Source organism: Mixophyes fleayi, chromosome 3, assembly GCF_038048845.1.
Source record: "Mixophyes fleayi isolate aMixFle1 chromosome 3, aMixFle1.hap1, whole genome shotgun sequence".
Classification (NCBI taxonomy): Eukaryota; Metazoa; Chordata; class Amphibia; order Anura; family Limnodynastidae; genus Mixophyes; species Mixophyes fleayi.
The window spans coordinates 46,246,577-46,272,994 of NC_134404.1; the positions used below are offsets into that span (position 1 = coordinate 46,246,577).

The 26,418-nt window shown below is 40.3% G+C and overlaps 1 protein-coding gene across 3 annotated transcripts in view; it reads right to left on the reverse strand.

Annotated features, from left to right (window-relative positions):
• Positions 1–1,218: 1,218 nt before the first annotated feature.
• The window catches only part of GREB1 (growth regulating estrogen receptor binding 1), a 139,263-nt gene continuing 114,063 nt past the window's right edge, over positions 1,219–26,418 (reverse strand). For all 3 annotated transcript variants that reach the window (XM_075201426.1, XM_075201427.1, XM_075201425.1), the window contains 9 exons: positions 23,558–23,700; positions 22,656–22,817; positions 22,188–22,392; positions 17,264–17,438; positions 13,099–13,317; positions 9,303–9,438; positions 7,225–7,425; positions 5,363–5,501; positions 1,219–3,332 (listed from right to left, as the gene is read on the reverse strand). In XM_075201426.1, coding sequence (XP_075057527.1) covers positions 3,169–3,332; positions 5,363–5,501; positions 7,225–7,425; positions 9,303–9,438; positions 13,099–13,317; positions 17,264–17,438; positions 22,188–22,392; positions 22,656–22,817; positions 23,558–23,700 — 1,544 coding nt within the window. In that variant the 3' untranslated portion in view covers positions 1,219–3,168. The remainder of the gene's footprint in view (positions 3,333–5,362; positions 5,502–7,224; positions 7,426–9,302; positions 9,439–13,098; positions 13,318–17,263; positions 17,439–22,187; positions 22,393–22,655; positions 22,818–23,557; positions 23,701–26,418) is intronic.

Genomic DNA, 26,418 nt, shown 5'->3' on the forward strand with positions numbered 1-26,418 from the left:
ATGTTTTGTAGAGTCATCCTTAGAATGCTCCCTGTATTTAATAATGGTCACTAGAATGCTCTCTGTATTGTATATAGATCACTAATATATTCTCTGTATTATAAATTGGAATTTAAAGGTATAGAGGTCACTGGAATAGGCTCTCCATTCAGTATTGGTCAGATTGTGCGGTCTTGTGTCTGATTCCAGCCCTCTGAAACGACACATATTTTATTGGCTGTGTAAAACAATGCAAAAAATTTGACAAAATTGTGCCCACAGGGGAAAGGGCCCATGTTCCTGTTAAGGTATGCTGCTAGAAAGGTCTGCGCCTCTTACTTGTCATCGCCCCCCCCTATGCTAAGAGAAAGTTCTGAACATGAATAGTTTGAATTATAAATGTTAAAGAAAGAGAAGAACTGTGTTTATGGGGCCTTCACAGTCTAAACATTAATACTTATGAATTTTTATTGATATACATTAAAATGTCTCAATATTAGAGAAAAAACTTCTTGTTAAAATAACAATTTAATAGCGAAATATTTTAAAAGATGAAAAAGGTAATGATGATTTATTAACAAAAATCACTGTTAAAATAGGTAGTTAAACACTACCATAGCGCGCCGCTAAGTACGTATATATAATAATATAATAAACCTCCTTTCAAAGATGTGTCCTTAAATACAAACAGTTATTTTAAACTCACATTTTTTTTAAACTCACATTTTTTCCCATTCCCACAATGTAATAACTCTCCTAGTCAGGGCTGGGACAAGGGACAGGCAGAAGGGGCAGCTGTCTCGGGCACAACAAAGTGAAGGGCTAGGATTAGGAATATAGGGCCTGATTCATTAAGAAAAGTTAAGTAACAAAATTGAGTAAGTAGTGTCCTGGACAAAACCATATTACAATGCAAGGGGTGCAAATTAGTTTTCTATTTCCGCCCCTCAGAGGATTTAAGTTAGCAGGGCTGAGGGGTCAGAGCACATATCATTACCATGTGTGACCGCCCTCGCCCCTCCCCGACTCCTCCTCTGACGCCACCTGACTGCGTAAAGCACAGTTCGGTGCCAAATATGGAGAAAATAGTGCAAATGCTCCACTCTTTGGTCCATATTCTACACCCAAAGTGCAGAACACTTGAAATTACAGCAGAATGAAAAATGGCTAACAGAGTATTCGATATTATAACCCTTATCCCAACATATAATGCTTACACAATGTCAAACAAAATTACAAGGTGTGAACATAATACATATTTTATTTAAAAAACCCTTAAGCATATTAAATTAGCCAAATCAGTACAAGACCAACAATACTGCACAATGCACATACACTATTTACAAAAATAAAAGTAACTTTAAGATTAACATGCAAACTTACAATACACCAAGTAAGTTTCTACCTAGAAAAACCGTGTAAACAAAATCTCCCCAATCACTGACATGAAGGGACGGTCTCTTCTGTCTGTAACTTGTGACTCTCTGATAACATTTAACTCCCAGAATGCTTTGCCTGTGACTGGGTATCCCCGACGTTGTTGGTGAACATCACCTGGGGACTCATATTTGATATTATCTAAAGGAATACTGATATTTTTTACGCTATACAAAAGTAACCACAATAAAATCCATGGGATTTTTCCTTTAAAGGCCACACATTTGTTTTGCTCTTAAATCATTATGACTGTACACTACGGTATGATAACACAAAAGTATTCTATACAGCACTAAAAGAATTGCTATGAAATGTATACTATGTGGAGAATATGATATTAAAATATTTGGCTCTCCCCCTTTATGTTTTCATGTTTCTATATGCAAATGACTTTCTTCTCTACTGAACAACGTATTTGCATTTGTCATTTTATACAAAGTAGAGGACAAGGTTACAGGTTTTAATAATATTGTTCATTTGTGTCATCTCTATAAGCTGAAGATTCTAGGAATACTTCACTGAATTTCCTTTCAGCTCTGCAATGTGTGAATTGTAACTTTCACAAACTTACTGGACAAACCTTGGAATCAATATACCCTAAACACATAGCTTAGTAAATGAAAAATTAGTTATTAGTTTACGCTTTGAAACAGTCTATGAATTTTCAGAGCAATATTGGATTTCTCTCAGAATAATACAACTATTTAAATTATTAATTATGTATCACCTTTTCATACTCCAACTTAAATTTCTTGAATGCAATCACCATTATTATGAGAACTTGACAATCCCCTCTTACAGATCAACTGCATAGTGGGTAAAGCTGGGTACACACTACACAGTTTTCATCCAATAATCAGCTAAATCAGCCGACATACGACCGCTCGTTCAAAAGTCGGGTCAGTGTGTGCAGTGACACGATGGTCAAAAGTCTGCCCAAATGGACGATTGTCGCCTCATCTGGTTGGTCGTACCGTTTAATATTTTCGTTCCAATCTCGTTTCCGTTGTGTAGTGTGTATAAACTTCCGACCGATCCACAACAGTGAGTACGAAATTACAGTCATTGCTCACGACAACATGGCTGTAAAAAGTCGCTAAAGGGACGTCCGCTCTTCCCTTTATCGTCCTAAACAAGGCTAGTGTGTATGCAGTCCATGGACCGAGCGATCGGAACATCGATCGCATGTAAAATCGATCGGCATAAAAAGATGGTGGAAAATTCTGTAGTGTGTACCTAGCTTAAGCCTGTGGCTCCCAATGGGTTGAACACGTTCTAAGGCATCTTGTTCTGCTCCTCATGGGCAGGACTACTATTAGCCCCTCCCCAACACTCTCCTCATTGTTACTTCTTACATATCTCCAAATCATTTCTTAACAATGTCATACATCCTCCTTCAAATAAAATTGTCTAAACATAGATTTTAAGACAATAAAAATAAAACACAAGCTGGAATTTTAACAACAAACAATTTCAGAAAAATAAAGATACAAAAGCCCCTATTTCTCAGTGCTTGGAAATATATACAAATACATATTAAATACAAATAAAACTAAGGAAAGTCACATGTTTGTGTCCACTGTAAAATATTTACTATGTCAGGAATTGTTGCCTGTTAGCGTTAACAATGGAACACAGTTTGTATCCAGTGCAAAATAGAGAGTCCTGTCCTTTATGTGGAGAATACAGGTAAGGGTGAATGCGGAGCTAAAGTTTCTGTATGGATCTGTCCGAAATACAGGCCGCTGTTCTTTAAACATGCCGCCCAGTCAAGATGAACAGGGGTTTGTCTTCCTTAGCATTGGCGGTTTGGAACTCATCTCGTAGACGGAACTGCCACTCGTCCTCCAACTCCAATCTAACCACTGTCTGGCGAAGCGAGTTACGGTCCTGGCACACGACACACAGGGTGGCACCTAAACAAGTAAAGAAAGTGAACGTTAAGCACCTATAAAATGTCCAATTGGCTCTGCCCAATGTGGCAAATATCAATCTGGTAACACTGAAATAAGTGGTGCTAGGAATAAATATAACGAATGCATCGGTCTATGATCTTTTTTTGGGTTTGTTGTACTTAGCATTCGCTGCAAGCCAGAAATAAGCAACTTGTGGCTCTCCAGTGGGTGTGGAACTACAAGTTCCAGCACGTTGAGGCATGCAGTTCCGCAATCGTTGGTGAGTCGCCAGTTGCCTCTTTGCTTCAAACACTGTATAATGTATGCTATAAAATACAGACCGGCAGAAAGACTGTATTTAAATGTCTCTGTCCATAGAGGTTTATCCCTCAATTGTAGTACAGTGTGGGTGAGATGAAAGGGTTTCTATACCCGGGTGTACTAATCCTCCCCTCCTCCACTCCATACTGTCTAAACCAGGCCTGTCCAACCTGCGGCCCTCCAGGTGTTGTGAAACTACAAGTCCCAGCATGCCATTCCAGCTATCAACTGGTTGTCTACTGGCAAAGCATGCTGGGGCTTGTAGTTTCACAACACTTGGAGGGCCGCAGGTGAGACAGGCCTGGTCTAAACTTTAGTGTGTGATATTTTGAGTGTTTACATTGTTCTGCAGTTATCCAGTTGTGACCACAGCACGCTCTATGCCCGTCGTCCTGAAGCTTGATGAGTGGTCAGGGATGGAGACATCTCCAGCGTGCTGCCCGGACCTACATGTTTCATTATACTGTGATATATCTCAGTAATACAAACTGCTGCAGTGTAGCCAGGGAGTGTGCAGATCTAGATCAATATAGAATATTTGCAAAAAGTAGGTATATGCACACAAATAGAAATAAAATAAATTATGATCGAATATAATCAGGGGTAGATTTCTATCTGGCTGGAGAAACCATTTAATTCACAATATATTGCAGAACACCTCCAAAAGTCATCATCATCACCATTTATTTATATAGCACCACTAATTCCGCAGCGCTGTACAGAGAACTCACTCACATCAGTCCCTGCCCCATTGGAGTTTACAGTCTAAATTTCCTAAAATACACACACACAGACTTGGGTCAATTTGTTAGCAGCCAATTAACCTACCAGTATGTTTTTGGAGTGTGGGAGGAAACCGGAGCACCCGGAGGAAACCCACGCAAACACGTGGAGAACATACAAACTCCTCACAGATAAGGCCATGGTCGGGAATTGAACTCATGACCCCAGTGCTGTAAGGCAGAAGTGCTAACCACTGAGCCACTGTGCTGCCGTCCCTGCTGGTATTTGTGCTAGGACTTGCACCTGTCCTACAGCAGATGCAAGAGACGCCGTCATAGCAGGCATCTATACATATTTCAGCAGGTCTGCATGAGCCACATTTGAATAAACATGAGTTTACTGTACTCAGCCAATGCCAGAACGCCCCTGGCCTCCCTGTTCCGCCTCTACAGTTATAACCGGGCATAAGTGTCATAATCATGCAAGTCTGCATAGATGCAAATGTGTGTGCCCACTTTCTGGGCATAGCAGACAGATTTCACGCAAGATACTCTGCATCTAATATGAACACCACTCAGGAAGATTGCAATGTGAACATGCCGATCAGTGTAACCCTGCACAATCAAATGCAATGTTTGACACAATCATTTCCAGGCTGTGACTTTGGAGAGAACAGTGTTAACGGGGTTGAAGTAATGTGGAGGCAAGACACTATAAAGAGACCCACAAAGGCGTTTGTTGGAATTTACATTTCTCTGAAAAAGCTAATTATAAACTGTAAGCGGTTTGATCTCCTGGGGACATCGTAATTCCCTGGGGTCTCCGCTATCAACAAATGCAATTAAATGCTTTTTTTAACTGAACAAAGGAATATGACGTAATAATAATTATGATGGCTGCTTATGCTATTAAATACCTGGTTGGCATCAAGGGACATCAGTGTTTTAATTAGACATAAAGGAGGATTAGCCCAGGCATGGGATTGACACTGTTGGTGTCTGGATTACCTTTCAGGAACTGGAACTTTTTCAAGAAACTGGCCACAACAAAAGAGTCACTGAGGTGCAGCAGGAGCCCGCTGAACATCATGTCCGTGCAGTTAACGTTGACAGAGTGAGGCCGTGAGCTTACGTAGCAAACCGTAATCTGAAACACACATAGTATTGTATCTTTAATCGTCAGTTCATTGTAATTTTACTATGATGCTATATATTTACCCATAATGAATAGGATAAAAACAAAATTCCTATATTGATTCAAAAATACCTTTCATTCAGACAGTCTGTTTGTGTTAAAGCTGGTTACTTTGAATGTTAAGTAAGAGTTTAATGTGCAAATTTGTGAAACTAATCTATATGTTAAACCCAGTTTTGCACATATAGTTAAAATAAACATAAGTAAGATACAAATACAATGTTGAATAGATTTCCATTTTTGGCTAACACCCAGAAGTGAGCAGTAAATTAAAAAGCATGGTTTACAATGATTATGGGAGGCCCAGATTAACATTCTCAGATAGACTGGAATCGCTGTTCAATATATTAATAATAAGAGAAGTATTATGTAAAAGGTTAACAGTCTTAGAAAATGTCACATTTCATACATGTCGTTAAATCCTTATTAATGTAAAAATATGATTTCACTAATTGTAATATTTCTACTTAAGATATAACTGTTTAAATTGACAGAAAAAGTCAGATGTCAATATTGCCTGAGGAACCGAAAACAAAGACAACATTTCATCTGCCCAGAGACAGAGTTTATTGCAGATTATAATTATAATTAACTTCTTTTTGGAACACTGTATACCATTAGTAGTAATTTATGTATATTTGTGAACTGTTCTCATTGTTCAAAAAGTATATAAACTCTGCTGTTGCTGCTATGGAGCGAGATTTCAGTCCTGAAGTCTCCAAGCTAACATGTTGACGGCGCTGCACAATTCAATCTTAAGCTAGTGATTTATTAAAAGAAATGTATTTATTTTCCCTTTAAACAACTATGAAATGACAATCAATTATTTTCCACTTTTAAACAGACAACACATTTCAGGCAGCCATTTCGTGAGCTGAACGTGCAGCTTCTTCATTCACCCTACTCTGATACAAAGGCAGCCATTTTGTGAGCTGACCTGAAATGATAGCTTATCAATTCGCCCGAAACTAGCTGAGGCAAATGATTCATAAATTTAGTCCAAAACGCTGCTTTTCCCAGCTCAACCAAAATGGCGGATATATTCTGCACTTTGAAGAGAAATTGAGTACAAAGATGTCCTGCAAGGTGCTAAATTAGAAGGTGACAGTTACAAAGAGACTATGGGTTAGATTTACTAAACTGTGGGTTTGAAAAAGTGGATATGTTGCCTATAGCAACCAATCAGATTCTAGCAGTCGTTTATTTAGTACATTCTGCAAAATGAGAGCTAGAATCTGATTGGTTGCTATAGGCAACATCTCCACTTTTTCAAACCCGCCGTTTAGTAAATCTAGCTCTATGACTGCACCCATTGCCTACAGACAGCGGAGGCAGCCATTTTTGGAGGCTGAACCAATATTGGGTCATGGCACTAGCTTCTAGTGCCCAGGGCCGCCAAGAGAAATGTCAGGTTCCTAGTACGGCAATTTCTTTGGGCCCCTTACATAGCCTCTGAAGGGGACGGGGCCATACCTGGTTGGAGACTCCACCCACTACAAAGGCAGGCCAGGGCCCCCTTGGCAAGCTGAAGGCATGAGGCACAAAAGCTGCAATCTCATGAAAATGGCCGCCTCGGGGTACATTTAAAGGGTGATCCACCAATTGTGTAAACATCTAGATTATACTATAAGAAAAATCATATAGAGAAAAATAGTTGTTTGAAATGTTTGAGTACCTGAGGTCCTAGATTCAGGTAACAATTGACAACGAGCACCGGGTGACTGGCGCTATTTACTGACAGAGGGAAGAATCGTTGGCTGTGAAACTGGAGGTATTTCTCCAGCAGTAGCTGAGCGGGAGCAGCGAGGATGTTGTGTTTGCTGTCTGGAGCACAGATGTAGTGAGCCGGTGACACAGACATTGATGAATCAAGGGCCTGGAGGACAAACACAGAAAACAAATGTTAAAAACAGGAAATTTAAGTAATCCAGCTAAACCCACATTTTACAATAGATTTGTAGAGCATTTGTAATTAGATTACTGGCAGCATTGAGAAATGGTAAAACAGGAGGAATCTATACCATCCCTGGCCTCTATGACATAATTAATCCAGCACTATATGAAACTGTTGACCAATACATTTAGAAAAAAAGTAAAATGAAACCTTTATAGAAAGTCACATAAGTACATCAGTAATCCTACTGCAGCATAGGAGATGCTGAGAGCCATGCTCCAGCAGATGTAGTTAAAATAAAATAAAAAAAAACCTGACAAAATAAATATGCTTGGAATAAACACGTCCTGAGGATTAACCATTAACACATGAAAATGACAGACTAAACGGTCATTTGAGGGTAGATTTACAAAACCTTCTAATAATGGAGGTATTGCCCATTCTAGACCAGAGGTGGCAATAGATGGCCCACCAAGCCTTCACCTGCCCCCCCCCCCCGCTCCCTATATCACTTATGTAGCAGAGAATAAGAGAGAATGGGAGCAGCTGGCTTCCTCGTCATGTGACCTACAAAGCACACGACAAGGTGGTCAGACAGCACAACCAATCAGAGGAGGGGGAGGAGTTAGTGCAGTGCATTCTGGACCACATCCTCTCCCTCCGTAGTCTGCGGGCGCTGACTGTTCTGGTAAGTGGGGGGATTGCAGAGGTCTGTGGGGAGGTCTGAGTGGCACATGAGAGGCATATGGGGAGATCTGAGTGGCACATGAGAGGCATATGGGTAGATCTGAGTGGCACATGAGAGGCATATGGGGAGATCTGAGTGGCACATGAGAGGCATATGGGGAGATGTTAGTGGCATGTGAGAGGCATTTGGGGAGGTCTGAGTGGCACATGAGGCATATGGGGAGATGTTAGTGGCATGTGAGAGGCATTTGGGGAGGTCTGAGTGGCACATGAGAGGCATATGGGTAGATCTGAGTGGCACATGAGAGGCATATGGGGAGATGTTAATGCATTGTGGGGGATTATTGGAATACATGTGAGCATGTGGGGGCATTTTATGACAAGTGGGGGGTCTGAGGGCATGAGGGGCTATTTTGAAAGAAGTGGCAGATCCGAGTGGCATTTGGGGGAATCGTGGACCAGGCTGCCATGTGGGTGTATTTTGAGACGAGTGATGTGGTGGTGCCAAGTAATGTGCTGTCTTTTGGGGGCTGGAGGACAGCACACGCGCCCCTTGAAATATGTTGAGTTTCCAACCACTGTTCTAGAAAGACTAGAATCTTATTGGCTGCTAACGACAACACCTTCACTTTTCCATTTTAGAAGGTTTGATAAATCTACCCATTGTCTTCATCTGTTATTTTTTGTTTTATTGCATATTATTATTGTAATAACCTGGGGCCTTATTCATTTAGGATCTTAACTTGAGAAACTTCTTATTTCAGTCTCCTGGACAAAACCATGTTACAATGCAAGGGGTGCAAATTAGTTTTCTGTTTTGCACATAAGATAAATACTGACTGTTTTTTCATGTAGCACACAAATATCAACTTTAAATGTCAGTGTACAAATAAGCTATCAAGTATTTGTGTGCTACATGAAAAAACAGTCAGTATTTATGTTATGTGCAAAACAGAATACTAATTTGCACCCCTTGCATTGTAACATGGTTTTGTCCAGGAGACTGAAATAAGAAGTTTCTCAAGTTAAGATCCTTAATGAATCAGGCCCCTGATCACTTTTTCACCAATAAGTGATTCACAGGGATCGGAATCAACAAAATTCTTATGATTCCCATGAAACCTGGTCACTCACAGCCAGCCAGAAACATTTAAGGTGTAAATTGTTCTCACTTTTGGTTTAATGTGCAGAGATCTGTGTCCTCCCAACGCAATCTGTTTCTTCATGACACTGAAGCGATTAAACTGACATATGAGCAGCCCCGAGCTGTTCACTCTCAGATTAAAGTCAACATCATCACATGTGAATCTGGTAGAGGAAACAGAGAACGGAATTTAGTTAGCTGTAGGAAATATTACCCTGTCACTATCTGCAAGAAAACAATTTAAAACCATGAAAGTTACGTCATTCTCTGGTTCAGGAGATCAATTTCTGAAAATGTCATATCAGTAAACATCTTCACCATTACTGACGTGATTATGTTTCTATACTATGTTTTATACAACAAGTGACACCACGCTTAATAATACACCTGTGTTCATAAGTATATTGGCCACAAACTAAGGTTTTTACTGACAATTTAGTAATTTCCTAACAGATTAGTCCTAAATGGTATTGCTTGGTTTCGCAGAACAATGGCACACTGACATAGTTCCCAATGGTCCCGATTTTGGAGGGACATCCAGATTAGCGGACAACAAACGGGCCGGGATTTAGGAAAGTAGGTGGAATTATAACCCAATTTGTTCCTTAATGGGTGGAACATGGTCGGGACTTATGTTGTCCCACTTTTGGGATTTTATAAGTAGAGAGGTATGCACTGACACAGGGTCTCAGGACAATGGCACACTGACATTTGGGTTTCAGAAGAATGACACATTGTAACTTGGGGTCACAGAACAATGACACACTGACACATGGGGTCACAAAACAATGACACACTGACATATGGGGTCACAGAACAATGACACACTGACACATGGGGTCACAGAACAATGGCACACAGAACAATGGCACACTGACATATGGGCACACAGAACAATAGCACACTGTCATAAGGGCTCACAGAACAATGGAACACTCACACATGGGCTCACAGAACAATGGCACACTGACACATGGGGTCCCAGAACAATGGAACACTCACACATGGGGTCATAGAACAATGGCACACTGACACTTGAGGTCACAGAACAATGGCACACTGACACATGGGGTCACAGAACAATGGCACACTGACACATGGGGTCACTGAACAATGGCACACTGACATATGGGGTCACAGAACAATGACACACTGACATATGGGGTCACAGAACAATGACACACTGACACATGGGATCACAGAACAATGGCACACTAACATATGGGCACACAGAACAATGGCACACTGACATATGGGCACACAGAACAATAGCACACTGTCATAAGGGCTCACAGAACAATGGAACACTCACACATGGGCTCACAGAACAATGGCACACTGACACATGGGATCCCAGAACAATGGAACACTCACACATGGGGTCATAGAACAATGGCACACTGACACTTGAGGTCACAGAACAATGGCACACTGACACATGGGGTCACAGAACAATGGCACACTGACACATGGGGTCACAGAACAATGGCACACTGACACATGGGGTCACATAACAATGGCACATTGACATATGGGGTCACAGAACAATGGGACACTGACACATGGGGTCACAGAACAATGGCACACTGACACTTGGGGTCACAGAACAATGGCACTCCGACACTTGGGGTCCCAGAAGAATGGCACACTGACACTTGGGGTCACAGAACAATGGCACACTGACACATGGGGTCACAGAACAATGGCACACTGACACATGGGGTCCCAGAACAATGTCTCACAGACACATGGGGTCACAGAACAATGACACACTGACATATGGGGTCACAGAACAATGACACACTGACACATGGGGTCACAAAACAATGGCACACTGACATATGGGCACACAGAACAATGGCACACTGACATATGGGCACACAGAACAATGGCACACTGTCATAAGGGCTCACAGAACAATGGAACACTCACACATGGGCTCACAGAACAATGGAACACTCACACATGGGCTCACAGAACAATGGCACACTGACACATGGGATCCCAGAACAATGGAACACTCACACATGGGGTCACAGAACAATGGCACACTGACACTTGGGGTCCCAGAACAATGGCACACTGACACTTGGGGTCCCAGAACAATGGCACACTGACACTTGGGGTCCCAGAACAATGGCACACTGACACTTGGGGTCACAGAACAATGGCACACTGACACATGGGGTCCCAGAACAATGGCACACTGACATATGGGGTCACAGAACAATGACACACTGACATATGGGGTCACAGAACAATGACACACTGACATATGGGGACACAGAACAATGACACACTGACACATGGGGTCACAGAACAATGGCACACTGACATATGGGCACACAGAACAATGGCACACTGACACTTGGGGTCCCAGAACAATGGCACACTGACACTTGGGGTCCCAGAACAATGGCACACTCACACATGGGCTCACAGAACAATGGCACACTGACACATGGGATCCCAGAACAATGGAACACTCACACATGTGGTCACAGAACAATGGCACACTGACACTTGGGGTCCCAGAACAATGGCACACTGACACTTGGGGTCCCAGAACAATGGCACACTGACACTTGGGGTCCCAGAACAATGGCACACTGACACTTGGGGTCACAGAACAATGGCACACTGACACATGGGGTCCCAGAATAATGGCACACTGACATATGGGGTCACAGAACAATGACACACTGACATATGGGGTCACAGAACAATGACACACTGACATATGGGGACACAGAACAATGACACACTGACACATGGGGTCACAGAACAATGGCACACTGACATATGGGCACACAGAACAATGGCACACTGACATATGGACACACAGAACAATGGCACACTGACATATGGACACACAGAACAATGGCACACTGTCATAAGGGCTCACAGAACAATGGAACACTCACACATGGGCTCACAGAACAATGGCACACTGACACATGGGGTCCCAAAACAATGGAACACTCACACATGGGGTCACAGAACAATGGCACACTGACACTTGGGGTCCCAGAACAATGGCACACTGACACTTGGGGTCACAGAACAATGGCACACTGACACATGGGGTCACAGAACAATGGCACACTGACACATGGGGTCACAGAACAATGGCACACTGACACTTGGGGTCACAGAACAATGTCACACTGACACATGGGGTCACAGAACAATGTCACACTGACACATGGGGTCACAGAAAAATGACACACTGACACTTGGGGTCCCAGAACAATGGCACACTGACACATGGGGTCACAGAACAATGTCACACTGACACATGGGGTCACAGAAAAATGACACACTGACACTTGGGGTCCCAGAACAATGGCACACTGACACTTGGGGTCCCAGAACAATGGCACACTGACACATGGGGTCACAGACACAAGCTCTGACACACTAGGAATGAGAGGATGAAGATGCATCATTTCTCAGAGATAAAAGCAGTTATTATTAGCACTATGCCTTTAAACTACTTTGTACATTGATTGCTACGCTGAGAACACCATATCTGTTTGTTGCTACTACTTAAAATGCGTCTCCCACACTTCCAGTGCTTTGGACTTAGGATGACTAGGAAACAGCAGGAAGCCAGTCTTCAAACAGTTAGAGAAATAACAACTTCTAGAAGTGCGGCTGCCATGGATACAGGGTAACTAGGTAACATTGGGGACCTCTGTCTCTGTAACACACAGACGGAACGTTAACCCTGTCCCTCCCACAGAGTCCATATCTCTGACTCTTATAATGAACGCCCCCACGCTGAGAGATAAGCGCCTGCTAGGTTGGAGCAGCCTACACACCTGTTCTGATTGTACTGTACATCCTGGGTGAGGTCCACATTGAGGAGGATGAAATCGTGCAGGTGACAGCGGGAGAAAGGGTCCCTCACGTCTCTGCCTGCCGTTTTACTGGTCCATTTCCGCATCCCAAGTATGGCGTACTGAGCAATGTCCTGGGTTGCCTCCATGTGCTGCAGAATGTACTTTAAAGACACATTTCTTTCAGTCCACGAGCATTCCCTGGAGGATATCAGAAAATAAAGAATCATATATGAAAATAAGAATAGAAAATGAAGGGTCAGATTAGACAAATGTATCAAGCTGAGAGTTTTCCAGCGGGTTTGAAAAGTGGAGATGTTGCCTATAGCAACCAATCAGATTCTAGCTATCATTTTGTAGAATGTACTAAATAAATGATAACTAGAATCTGATTGGTTTTTCAAAGCTGCCGTAAAGCTCTCAGCTTGATACATTTACCCCAAGGCCTGTTTTCTTCAGTTCGTGCTTAGACATTCTCCTATATCTCATATATTCTTCCCAGGTTTGTATACTGGGGTCACTTGTATAAATCCTGTGGTTATAGAATGTTTTTCTGTATTCGAAGTTATACCATTTTGCTAATTTGGTGTATACCCATAGTCTCTGGGAAACGTCTATTTTACCTGTATTGAGCTGTCTATATTCCACAGTATGACCTCCCAGACTACTCATCTTCTCACTAGCTGTGCAGAGTGGTCAGTCGGTGCCGCTAGTCTAACCTCCTCCGTCATTTCCCATCATTCCCTGCCTGGCGGTCTGACCGTGTTACCAAAGCTGGTTTAGCTAATGATCGCACTCGCAGTGCACCCAGCAAGCACTATCTATCTACAGGTTACAGGGGGAAGCAAAAGGTATGGCTGGAACTGTATAGAGACCACACAGAAAAGTAGCTGAACTTAGAGCGTGCACTCAGACCAAATCATTGATGATTAAAACTGAAATATTTTATATATATTCATTCATTGCTTTCCTACATCAGTTGATTTAAAAAAGTGGTCCTAGTTTCAGTATAGTTGTCTTACTTTACAGCATATATTGCCCTTGAATGCATGAGGGTTTGGTCTAAAACATTATACTATAGAAAACCCACACTAGAAAGGCCGCGTTGTCACGTATGAGAGCTGGTTGTATTCATGTGGGTCCTACACTGGACAAATATTTTAAACCTGGGCCTGACCCTGGTTTTGGTATCAACTAACTGCAAAATGATTTTCACATTTTTCTGTATATATATATATATATATATATATATATATATATATATATATATTATGTGTGTGTGCATTACTAACTAAAACACAGTTGCTGGCTTAGTAGATAAAAAAACATATTTATTAACAAGATAACCAACAAAACTATAGTACAGAAGACAGTGAAAAATGGACACCTAAATGATAATCCACATCCATCAAAAATACATTACATTAGCATGATGGATATCAATGCTAAAGCCTAAAATAATTCTATCTAGCAACTATTAATTAAAAAGCTGTATAAAAAAAAAAATGAAAAAAAAGGGGGCCTCACGGGCGAATGGAGGTGCCCTTAGCCCAGGGGCCTCCATTCCCTTAATCCGGCCCTGGGTGTGACTGTAGATACACTCCTAGTGGGAGGAGCCAGGCACAAACTGCAGCCTACATACTGGAATAACAACGGAGCAATGTAACAGACGTGCAAACTGATCAGACCAAAGTGTGGGATACTGACATAAACTCCAGGGGGTATATTTACTAAACTGCGGGTTTGAAAAGTGGAGATGTTGCCTATAGCAACCAATCAGATTCTAGCTGTCATTTTGTAGAATGTACTAAATAAATGATGACTATAATCTGATTGGTTGCTATAGGCAACATCTCCACTTTTTCATACCCACAGCTTGATAAATTTACCCCCAGGTAGGGTATTTTTAAATTATTTATTTTTACAAAACACAACGGGACTGACAGCTCTCTATGTTACATTTTTTAGTCTTGTGATAACAGTTACACAACAGGCAACGACCAGGTCACCGTCACTAAAAAACATTATAATTGGCATTGCTTGATGGAAGGGAGCTACGTGTGAATTTTGATCACGATGAGGCTTCTGTTCACCTGTTTTCTGCACATTGCAAGAAACACATCACTATATTATTATTTAATAATTACAATTTATTTAGGTAATGTATGAGTGTATGCATAAATACTAGTACAAGGAATATTCTATATGTTGAATGCTGATTTTCCTATTAGATGTATTATGTAACTATGTCTGAACATACAGATATCTGTTATTCCTATGTAGGGATGACAACAACACGCGTCCATCTGGTGAATGTCGAACCTCTTCAGGCTCCTACAAGCGAGCGTAGAAGGGTGCAGAGCGCTCACAGCGCACACAAAGCCTTGTACTTTGTCATTTCTTTTTGCAGAGTGTTTGAAGTGTGTTTTGAAAGCTTCCATGCAGCATAATGTACTCAGCTATACAATAATGTATCAGCTTCAAAGTGCATTTAATAGGTTTTAAGAACACACGTTAAACATTTATTATGAATTCCTCAGTGTGCCCGGCCAGGCAGTGAAATACTTCATTTCAGGGCTCTCTGAGGTCTGTACTAAATGGCTGCGGAGAGAAGATTTCCCACGTTCCTTGGCAGCTGCGCTATTTGCTGCTGTCTGAGATAGAACTCTCAGGGAGAAGTAATTGTTCTTTCAGCGGATGCAAAGAATGGTTCTTATTCAGTGCTTTTCTCTCCCATCAGCACCATATCCAGAGATCCCAGAGCCCTGCTCCCACTAACAAGGTGTTTTAATGTAATTTAAGCATCTTCTGTGTCCCCTCCTCCCCCTTCATGTGGGCTAGACCTCTGTGAACCACTGATAAAGAGAACAGCATTATGAATATCACACCTTACTGTCCCAGCAGGGGTGTAACAAATGGGGTTGCAGGGGCAGCGGCAAGCACAGGGCCCCGGAGGTGAGGGCTGTCTGACAATGCTGAGTGGCCAGTAAGACATACGGTCCCCCCACTCCTCTGGGCCCCCTCACCTTTGAGGCCTGCCCCCTCCCCCCCTAAAAAGCATAGGCCTCTTCTGAGCTTTACTGAGAGCAGAGCGGTGTGAGGGGGGGTTGAGGAGGCACCCCAGTAGGTGATGATTAGTGTTTCCCCTTTCAATACATTTATGACATGTGTTTCCCAGGGAACAATTGTTAATCAACAAATGAACAAGGTATGTGAACAATAAGAAGTATGGGAGGGGTTGATGGCCAAATAAATGTAAAAAAATTGCTAAAAGTAAGACATCCCCGGTCTAATCAACAACATAAAAGTGTGAAAATTGCCCCGCCCGAGTGGCTACTGTATGGGTTCAATACTTCATTCTATTTACATGTTTTATATCAGTCAGAGGGTGCAGGTCATACTGCAAGGTAAGTCGTGTTTCTGTCAGCTTCATGTGGCTGCGTTTTTCTTAGAAGTCAAGATGAATTCATTGGCCGATAAAAATAAGATTAACAGCGGTACCAAAGGGCCGACAATCTCCACAATTTGGTACAATTTCAGACCGTCGTGTCACTATACACACTAACCCCCGACTTCCGACCGAACGGTCGTATGTTGGCTGATTTGCCCGATTACTGGACGAAAACGTTCCAGTGTGTACCCAGCCTAAAAAAATGAGTTATACATTTATAATAGGTTCCTATTGCTCCTAAACGTTTAGTCTTCATTGTATTCTGTATCAGCCGGACGACCCTCTCCAATCCCCTGATGAAGTGTAACTGTATATATATATATATACATATATGAATAAAGGTGCCTCCCTAATGTAAGACAGGTTAGACATACAGGGTAGGTTGTACCCCAATGTTCTGTTTTTCCTTAGCTTCCGCTGTACACGAATTTAACTGTATTTTGTTGATCAATCTCTAAGTGTGTAACTGTTGTATGTCCGTGGTATATATATGGTATAAGTGCTTGTAGATTGGGGATTATTACATTTTGCAACATTAAAAAAACATTAAGAAAAACAGTGTTGCATTTTGTTGAGGAGCATTTAACCAGAATGAATAAAGAGAACACAGCACCTGTGTTCTAAATCAATAGTAACATTCCATCACGAGCTCAGTGGACTAGAATACTGATGGGAGTTACGAAGGCTGAGCTGTACCTCGGATGGCTTCCCGTCACAGTCACATCCACCGCGTTCCACATCACACAGGAGTCATCCGCAATGACGGTGAAAGGCCAGACGTCCTGAGGCCTGACCCCCAGCTCAGCTTGTCTGTTCCGCTCCAACTCCAGGTTGTGATATGATAGCTCCTTAATTAGGAAATGAGCAGCCCCTGGGAACAACAGCAAACAAGGTCATGCACATTATATTTTCTGAAATCAATATACCAATAGGAATATTGTTTTACTGTCGGTTAAATACATGCTCCAGTCAAAGGTTAGTCTTTATTGCTGATACATTTACTAAGTTGTGTACACAGAATAATTCACTCCCAGTTCCCATGACTGGAATGCAAGGGCACAAAGTAACTCACACAGGAACACAATGGGGACATTAGCAACAACTAACGCACAGGAAAACAGTGGTGTAGACCATAACAACCAATCAAATGTTAGCTTTCATTTTCTAACTGCACTATAAAAATGATAGCAAGAATCTGATTGGTTGCTGTGGGCAACACCACAGTTTTCATAAATCCCAACTCAGCTGCTTTTGAGATACAATCCAATGTGCAACGAGTCTTACATAGGCTACAGAGCAAAGGACAACAATGCGGGTTTGCAGTGCATCATATGTACATACATAGATGGCAAAACTTCAGGGTTGTAATGACGCAATTAGCATCATCATGAACAATACTGTGCAAAAGTTTTAGGCAGGTGGGGGGAAAAATGCTGCCAAGTAAGAATGCTTTCAAAAATAGTTAATAGAAGTGTTAATAGTTTATTTTTATCAATTAAAACAATGCAGAGTGAATGAGCAGAAGAAAAATCTAAATCAAATCAATATTTGGTGTGACCAACCTCAAACTTTTGCACAGTACTGTATTTTGCCCCGCCCACCTGATGATGTGATGGGCAACAAACCACGCCCACCTCTGCTGTCATACCTCTTCTTGAAGAGAGCTACACAACATAGAAAAGTTGGTGCTGGTAACAAATTCTCAGGATTGCTTTGCTAATGAGTAAATTGTGAAGAAGGTATCTTATATCATATTGCAATTATTTTCATCTGTGCATCGAATAGCAACTATGTTTAATCACAAATATGGCCATACTGCTCTTTTACCATCGGGAAAACAGGTGCATTTGCATAAATCGAGGCGTCCAGAACTGTACTTGTGCTGAGGAGCTGCTGTTCTGCCCATCACAAGTGACCTATAAAAGTGTCTTACTGTGGACTGACCGTTTATACTTTATATATCACTATAGCACTGGCAACACTAACAGCATATGTTACTAATATTTACTAATACAATATGTACAAATGCTTATACACAAGTTTTACCATATATATATATATATATATATATATATATATATATATATATATATATATATATATATATATTATAGCAATGAGGCCTATTTAGCTCCTACAGCTCTCCTGCATAGGAACAGGTACGGTCCCGGGAAGTCTGCAAGGGAGACTGCATACAGAGTTAATACCCACACAGTCTTTCCCATGGCACACAAACACACAGGTGTATTATATGCCTGTTATTGATTTATTGTCTGTGATTGGTTTGCAGTGTTTGGGTGGGAGTTAAAAGACTGTTGTTCATTTTATGTGGGTGACTGATGCTGGAAGAGCTGGCCAGTCAGTAGGGAGCTGGACTGTGTTTAGTTTAGCATTAGGGTCACCAGGAGGTGTAAGCAAAGGGTATTGCTTGCTGGTGTCATCCTGACAAGAAGTGTTGAAATTGATTGTGGTGCAAACAATAAATGTATCTTTGATTTACAACAAGAAGTGGTCCTTGTTGCTGATGTCTGCAGGGTGCTCTTCTTACAAGTGGTGTCAGAAGGTATCAAAAGAGCTATAAGCAGGACGCGTTTGCTACAAGTGGTGTCAGAAGTGGGATCGCCAAGGTCAGCCAATGCGCAGCTGTCCACCCAACCTCCAGACGCAAAAGGTGGTGAGTGGAAAATATTGACTACTACTGTCACACACCAAACTGTATTAAGCTGTCAGTTACAGAGAAGAGATTGCTGGATTACTGAAAAAGTAAAATATATATATATATATATATATATATATATATATATATCAATACAACAAATACAGTGCGCTCAAACACAAATCTGTTAGATCACCTTAAACAAGGTATAAAATATTTAAAAAGTCCGGGTAGAATAGTCCTTCATAAGCAATATTCCCACGGATAATATCAGCACTAGCAGTCACTCGTCTGCGCGTCTTCCCCTTCTCTAACCCGATCTCCACGGGTCAATCATTTCCTGAAATATCAAACAAATGGGGGCGCTTCCATAGTGCGTTATCCAAATAAAGGATTTTTATTTAAAAACAGAATATACACGTACCAAATATAAAATATATTCAAGCATAGAACCAGCAATCAGTAGACTCCTGTATTAGCGGACATCGTCAGTAAGATCCTAGATCCACAGCCACCTCGACGCGTTTCATCTAAACAGATTTCATCAGGAGGGGTGAAATCTGTTTAGATGAAACGCGTCGAGGTGGCTGTGGATCTAGGATCCTACTGACGATGTCCGCTAATACAGGAGTCTACTGATTGCTGGTTCTATGCTTGAATATATTTTATATTTGGTACGTGTATATTCTGTTTTTAAATAAAAATCCTTTATTTGGATAACGCACTATGGAAGCGCCCCCATTTGTTTGATATTTCATATATATATATATATATATATATATATATATATATATATATATATTTATATATATTATACCTATACATTCTGGTAGTGTTGCAGTAGCGCTTTTCTCTTTTTACTCAACTTGTTCCCTTTTTTGCATCGTTTGCATCGTCCACATGTAAACATATGGGGAAGGTCACAGCAAGCTCTAAAACCCCAGTAACATATATAACACGTTTGATATGCCTTTCTCATAGAGATTTTCCTAGCAGTGAAAAACACGTGGGTGGGAAGCCTTAATCAGATTTCTCTAATAATAAATAATTTCTCAGTAATCAGTGAAATATTTGTAAACACAAATACAATGAATACATAATGACATAAGCTGTAGGGATTATTTGTAAAAGAGCTGCCACAAGTGGGAATGTCAGTGCGCTTTGAAACGTTAAAGGTGTTAGCGGTCACTGAGATGAGTGTATGTAATGAGGAGCCTCACAGTACAGATCTTTAATGAATACCATGTCCTACCACATAGGCCGCCCGTGTCACCATGCCCTTGGTACAGATTTCTTCCAATTAAGCAATGTTATTCTTTGCCCTTGCATACATATATCGGATCATTATTTTTATGTTTTGGGCTTGGTGTGAATGATAAATAAATGTAAAGAGATGTGCAATAAGAGAAACAATAAGCTGTTCTCTGACAATCATAATGAATAGGGAATTTCACACCAATTTATTAAAATAAAATCATACCCCAAAGTTTATAGTGATATAATGATTAACCTGTTGTTTATATCTCTTCCACTGCCTTCTGTCAAATTCTTATATATGAAACGGGTTGTCCACTTAGGAGGACCCTTCTGTAAATAAGATCCATTAGGAAATAGTGGGGTACCAGCTCCAGGACCCACTCGCTGATACCTGAATCTGAGACCCAGCTTGGGGTTAGAGAACTCGGTCCATCCAAAGCGGTTGAACAGAGATCCACTGAAGAGCTATTAGTGTTTCTGCATCGCTGCAGGGAAAATCAGGATGAAACAGTGAAAACTGACTCTTAGGGATATATTTACTAATCTGCGGGTTTGAAAAAGTAGAGATGTTGCCTATAGCAACCACTCAGATTCTAGCTGTCATTTATTTAGTACACTCTACACAATGACAGCTAGAATCTGACTGGTTGCTATAGGCAACATCTCTAGTTTTTCAAACCTGCAGTTTAGTAAATATACCCCCTAGATTCAATAAACTAGAGGCTTCCAGGGAAGGGGCCTCCCTATCTGCTAGATATTGGTGGCATTTTTTAATAGGAGCAGTCTGTCTAACAGCAAGTTGTCTCTAGACTATCTACTTGTGAGATGCAGATTCCAAGTAACATGTACTGTATGAATTTAGTTTAAAAAGATAGTCTGAGCTCTCACATCTTTCTTCCTATTCACTACAGTAGATCTTGGCAGTCATCCAGAACTAGTTAGGGTTTTTTTTTTACATTGTTGCAACAATGTTGCTGCTCTCTACAAAGCAGCTTTTAGCAGACAACAGAACAATTACTATCTTGCTGCTAAAAGCTGCACTACCACCTAAATAAAATATTTTACTAGGTTGTATACTGACAAGATTGTACACGCACAGACATGCACAGGAGAACACAGCGCAGTGCGGCTGACCTTTAAGCACGGTGAACACCTTCCAGGGCTCGTTCACACGTATCCGATGTTAAAGGGCTTTTCAGCCGCTAACAGTCAAAAGTGCATTAAAAATATGGTGTTTGCAGACTTTAAAACCTAAATAAAGTCTTTAAAAAAAAAAAAGTGGATGTTTGCTACCACCATAATAACATTTCAATGTTTAAAATTTTAGAATGTGTAAGGTGTCAATGTGCACTACCTGTACAATAACTTGGTAAAAAAGCAATGCATGAAAAGCACATGGCCAACACGTTAAAAATGTATCATTATAAGTCGGTTTTCATGCGTGTTCAGCCATTTTACCAGCACATATCTGTGAACGAGCCATCAAGCAGAGATGAATATGAAAGAAAGCAGACAGAGGTATAGCTGCAACACCCTAAGTTTGTTCATAGTCTGCTTAGAGGGACAGCATGATACTGGAATATATAACCCCTGTGTATCTGAGAAGCTTCATCATGAATCTAAAGATGCACTAACAACAATACACAGCGCCCCACAATAAAAAGTCATTTTAATGATGTGATATCAGTAACTGTAGTCTACACTTACCTACTCCAGCACTGTTGAAAATACTTGGCAGGACCAACATGATGTGGTTTGGCCAATATTTTTTATAGATTGCCATCTCATACTCTTTAACAACTAAAATATGCAAATGGCTGCTTCCGTCCATGGCGTGGTACAGATTAAACAGGCCGTGCTCGTGGCGGCCTGTCGTGGGGGTGAAGATGGGACTTTTCACGCAGTCAGCACTCTAAAGGAAATGACAGAATAATGTTTGTATTAGGACAGGACACAGTGTAGTTATAGGCACACAATAATTCATGGTTTGTGTCTGATTCAGTGATTGAAGCAAATCAGGTCTTGTAAACTAGGGCAGTTACCAAGTGTTATACTGAACTGGGTAAGGAATAGAAATACATATGACAGCCTGGCACAGAGAATTCTCTAGTGGAAGGTCATAACCTAATGACAGTGTCAGCATTCTAGAACGGAACCCAAGGACTCTTCTCTTACCGTATCTGAGATAAGTGGTAATCGCATGCTCTCCAGCTGGCCACCTGGCTGGCTAAATACAAAATGATGCTCCTTGGATTTAGGTATGATGAAGTGAAGCTGGATTTCCTCCCCCAACATAGAATAGGAAAATGCAAAAGCGTGCAATGTTGACTCGTACAACTGAGGAAAAAACAGTAAGAGAACAGTAGGATATATGCCTTCATATGGAGATACGCTGCAAGCCGCAATGTTCTTTCATCAGTGTGACAGGAATCTAACACCTTTATACTGTGCTGTTGGGACTGTGTTCTTTTCACTATCTATCTCTCAGTCGGTGGCATCCTACTTGCCCCAATTACCCTCCTCACATACTGGCACTGTCCCTATCACATGCAGCACTGCCATCATTACCATAATCACACAGATCACTGCCCCCCAACACACTCACTGAAATACCCTGCGCTGCTGTGAAGATTCTGATAATCTCATTAGCTGAGTGTTGAACATTCCAATTAGACTATTGGCTAATAAACTGGGTGCCTAACAGATGAGCAGGAGATTAAGATCGCTTATAATATGGTGCACAACTCAACCTTAAAAACAGTTATTTAAAGGTGATATATGCAATGGGTTCCCTCTGCTGGGCACATTCAACTCTGGTAAATAATGTTGGCAAAACAAGGGCTGAGGTACATTGTACATTATAAGTGTTTATAAAGTACAAACATTTCACGTAGCTCTCTAAGAGGTACACAGATATTATATACTAAAATTAAACTGATGCAAAGAGAGCTCTCATCGTGAGAGCCTGCACTCTAAAGGTGTAATATATAACACTATTATTATCATTATACAAAATATATATTCTGGGCACAATAACATATAAACATTATGACAGAACAATGCATTTTATTACTTACTTGGAACCTGGGGTTGTATCCCATGTACTGGTGGCACTGCTCACAATGGTGGTAAGTGTTATAAGAGGCATATTTAGATAATCTCATCCGTGTTGTTGGACGTCGTACATACAAATCTTCATTTTTTCTATTTCTTGGTTTATCTGTGGACATAATATGACATTATAACTATTTATATCCATATCACCTCTTACTGTGCTTTGTCTGTCAGTCTGTGTGTTCTCAAGAAACAAACTCCGCCTGTTTATTTCAATGACTCATTTTGAGAGTGTCTTTTAAATATGTCTAGACTAAGGAGAATCTAAAGACGATCTAAGCTTATATAATGAGACATTAGTGCTTGTATTGGACTTATAACAATGATATATACTCACTTCTATTGGACTTATAACAATGATATATACTCACTTCTATTGCCTGGTTAAAGAAAACATTTCTAATACGTCTTCACTCAGGAAGGAGCCCTTTCTATATCCTACATTAGCAATAGAATATGTTGTGTCTACATTTAAGAATAAACTTCCATATCATAATGATCCCTTTGGAATAATTCAGCATCACCAGTCTTATTGTGCACTCACTTAAATAATTATATTACAGCAGACAGAATTAATTCTTATAACTTGTCTCCAAGCTAATTGCAACAATATATTTTATAGAGAAGACCGGTGTCTCTTGAGTCAAATATGATTGTATTAATACATCTCAGTGGTGACTTACCTTTAACACATCAAATGCAATTACTTCCTTCCTCTCATAACTAACAAACATTGGCCAGCGAGTCCTTGTTTTGAAAGTACGGACCAACCATTATGCCCTGACTTGGATGGCACAGATGTCAGTCATAATAAGAAGATATGATTAGTGAATGTCCCTTTTTATTTATCATTTGAAATCTAACCCTTTGAGAAAGCTATTAGCGAAACGCGTGGTGGGGAATGAATGTGTGATTCAGAGAGTTAATCTGGTCTAACTTTGGCACTGATGGAATAGTAACCAAACCAGTTAAATAGTGCTGACTATTCTGAATTAAATACAGCACAGAGAATAGAATATTGATAGTATTATAGAACTATAGCATTCTATAGACTATTGCTGAATAGAATTATAGATAGTAGCACATGGTGTGAGAAATGTGTATAGTAGACCACATAGGGGGGAATTCAATTCCCCAGAATAGCGCCGGGATTAATGTACTACTGTTAATACGGTCATTTTACCTCTGCTTTCTGCTCGCAGCACAGGGAGCTGCGAGCAAAAAGCAGCATTGAAATTACCGTATTAACTGTAATTATGCGCACTGTTACCATAATATCAGTAATAGAGCGCAGGTCGCGTTACTTTCGGCAGTAACGCGCCCTATTGAATTCCCCCCATAAACTAGAATATAAAGCATATGAGCAATTTGACAAACAAGAAATTAGAACGATCACTCTTAAAAGGAAGATTAAATAACAGTATAATGACCCATAATGGTTTAAATGAGCTCTGGTACTAGGAACGATATAGAGATTACGTTCATAGGACAATTTAGATTAAATGAAACAATGTATCTCTAATTTTCTCATTTACTTTGTGAAACACAAATACATCACAGATACAATAAGGGCAATACAATTAGGAGAGATCCTCCATCTGAGAAAGGATACGATAAGCCTATAGATACAAAATAATCATTTGTCTCACTCTAATTTGTAAAAGGTAACACACTAAAATATAAATACAATCACACTTCTCCCAAGAGACACGGCTCTCCCTATACTCAGGGCTAACACGTAAGCTTGGAGACAATTTATAAGAATTCTGTCTGCTATAATATGATTATTTAGGCAAGTGCACATTAATGATGGTCCCAAAGGATAATTATAATATGGAAGCTTATTCTCCAATATAGACATACCATTTTATATTGTTAATTTAGGATAGAGAAAGAGCGCAATAGAATGTTTAAAGATACATCATCTAGCGTTACCGGATTAATGCAACTTGTTCTCTGACGAATGGGAACGAAAATCAGCAACTACTTATAAAGGATAAATGTATAAGAGAAAATGATAATTCGTGAACTTAATATACCGTGATTAATTAGTGGAACTGATTTTACAGGCCAGATATTAGAATATCATTTGATTAACAAATCAGTGTTTTTATACAGTTTTATTTGTAAATTTGCATTTTACCACCAATTTTAATATTTAGCAATTTATGGTTATATAAGGAATTTAATTGCCTGTAAAAACATGAGTAAATAAAAATTTTGATTTTATGAATAATATTGGACTCCAAAAAGAATATCTATTATTTTCTGTCTTGTTTAAATGTATATTGTTATTTTTTGGAGCACCGTCTACATAAATATAACATAATAAAACTATTAGAGAAGGAGCGCTTAGTTCCCCAACACAGTTTTTATACATTTTCTCTTCCACATAGTTTAGAAAAAAAAAAAAAAAAGAATCAGGAAAATGCAGTTTTGCAGGGTTGCACTGAACAGCAGATTCTAAATGAAGAATCAGACTTTGAAAGTCATTTGATGAAGCTTTTACCTTTTTATGTCCAGATCACCCAGCATAGGTTAATACCCAGGACTAGCAGGTTTTAATACATTCTTATATGATACTCTTTGTATCCCTCATATCATTCGTCATGTCCTGGAATTAATCACCACTACAGGACAATTCCTTTTCAATAACAGGTTGCAAATTAATAGTGGGTTAAATATTTCCTTTAAAGGGCATGTGCACCCATAGTAAGTATTACATATAAACACATATTGTAAATCCCATAAAACAACTGGCAAAGCTTCAGTAACAACACAAAACAATAAACAGCTAATAAATATCTAAGAAGTATATAATGTC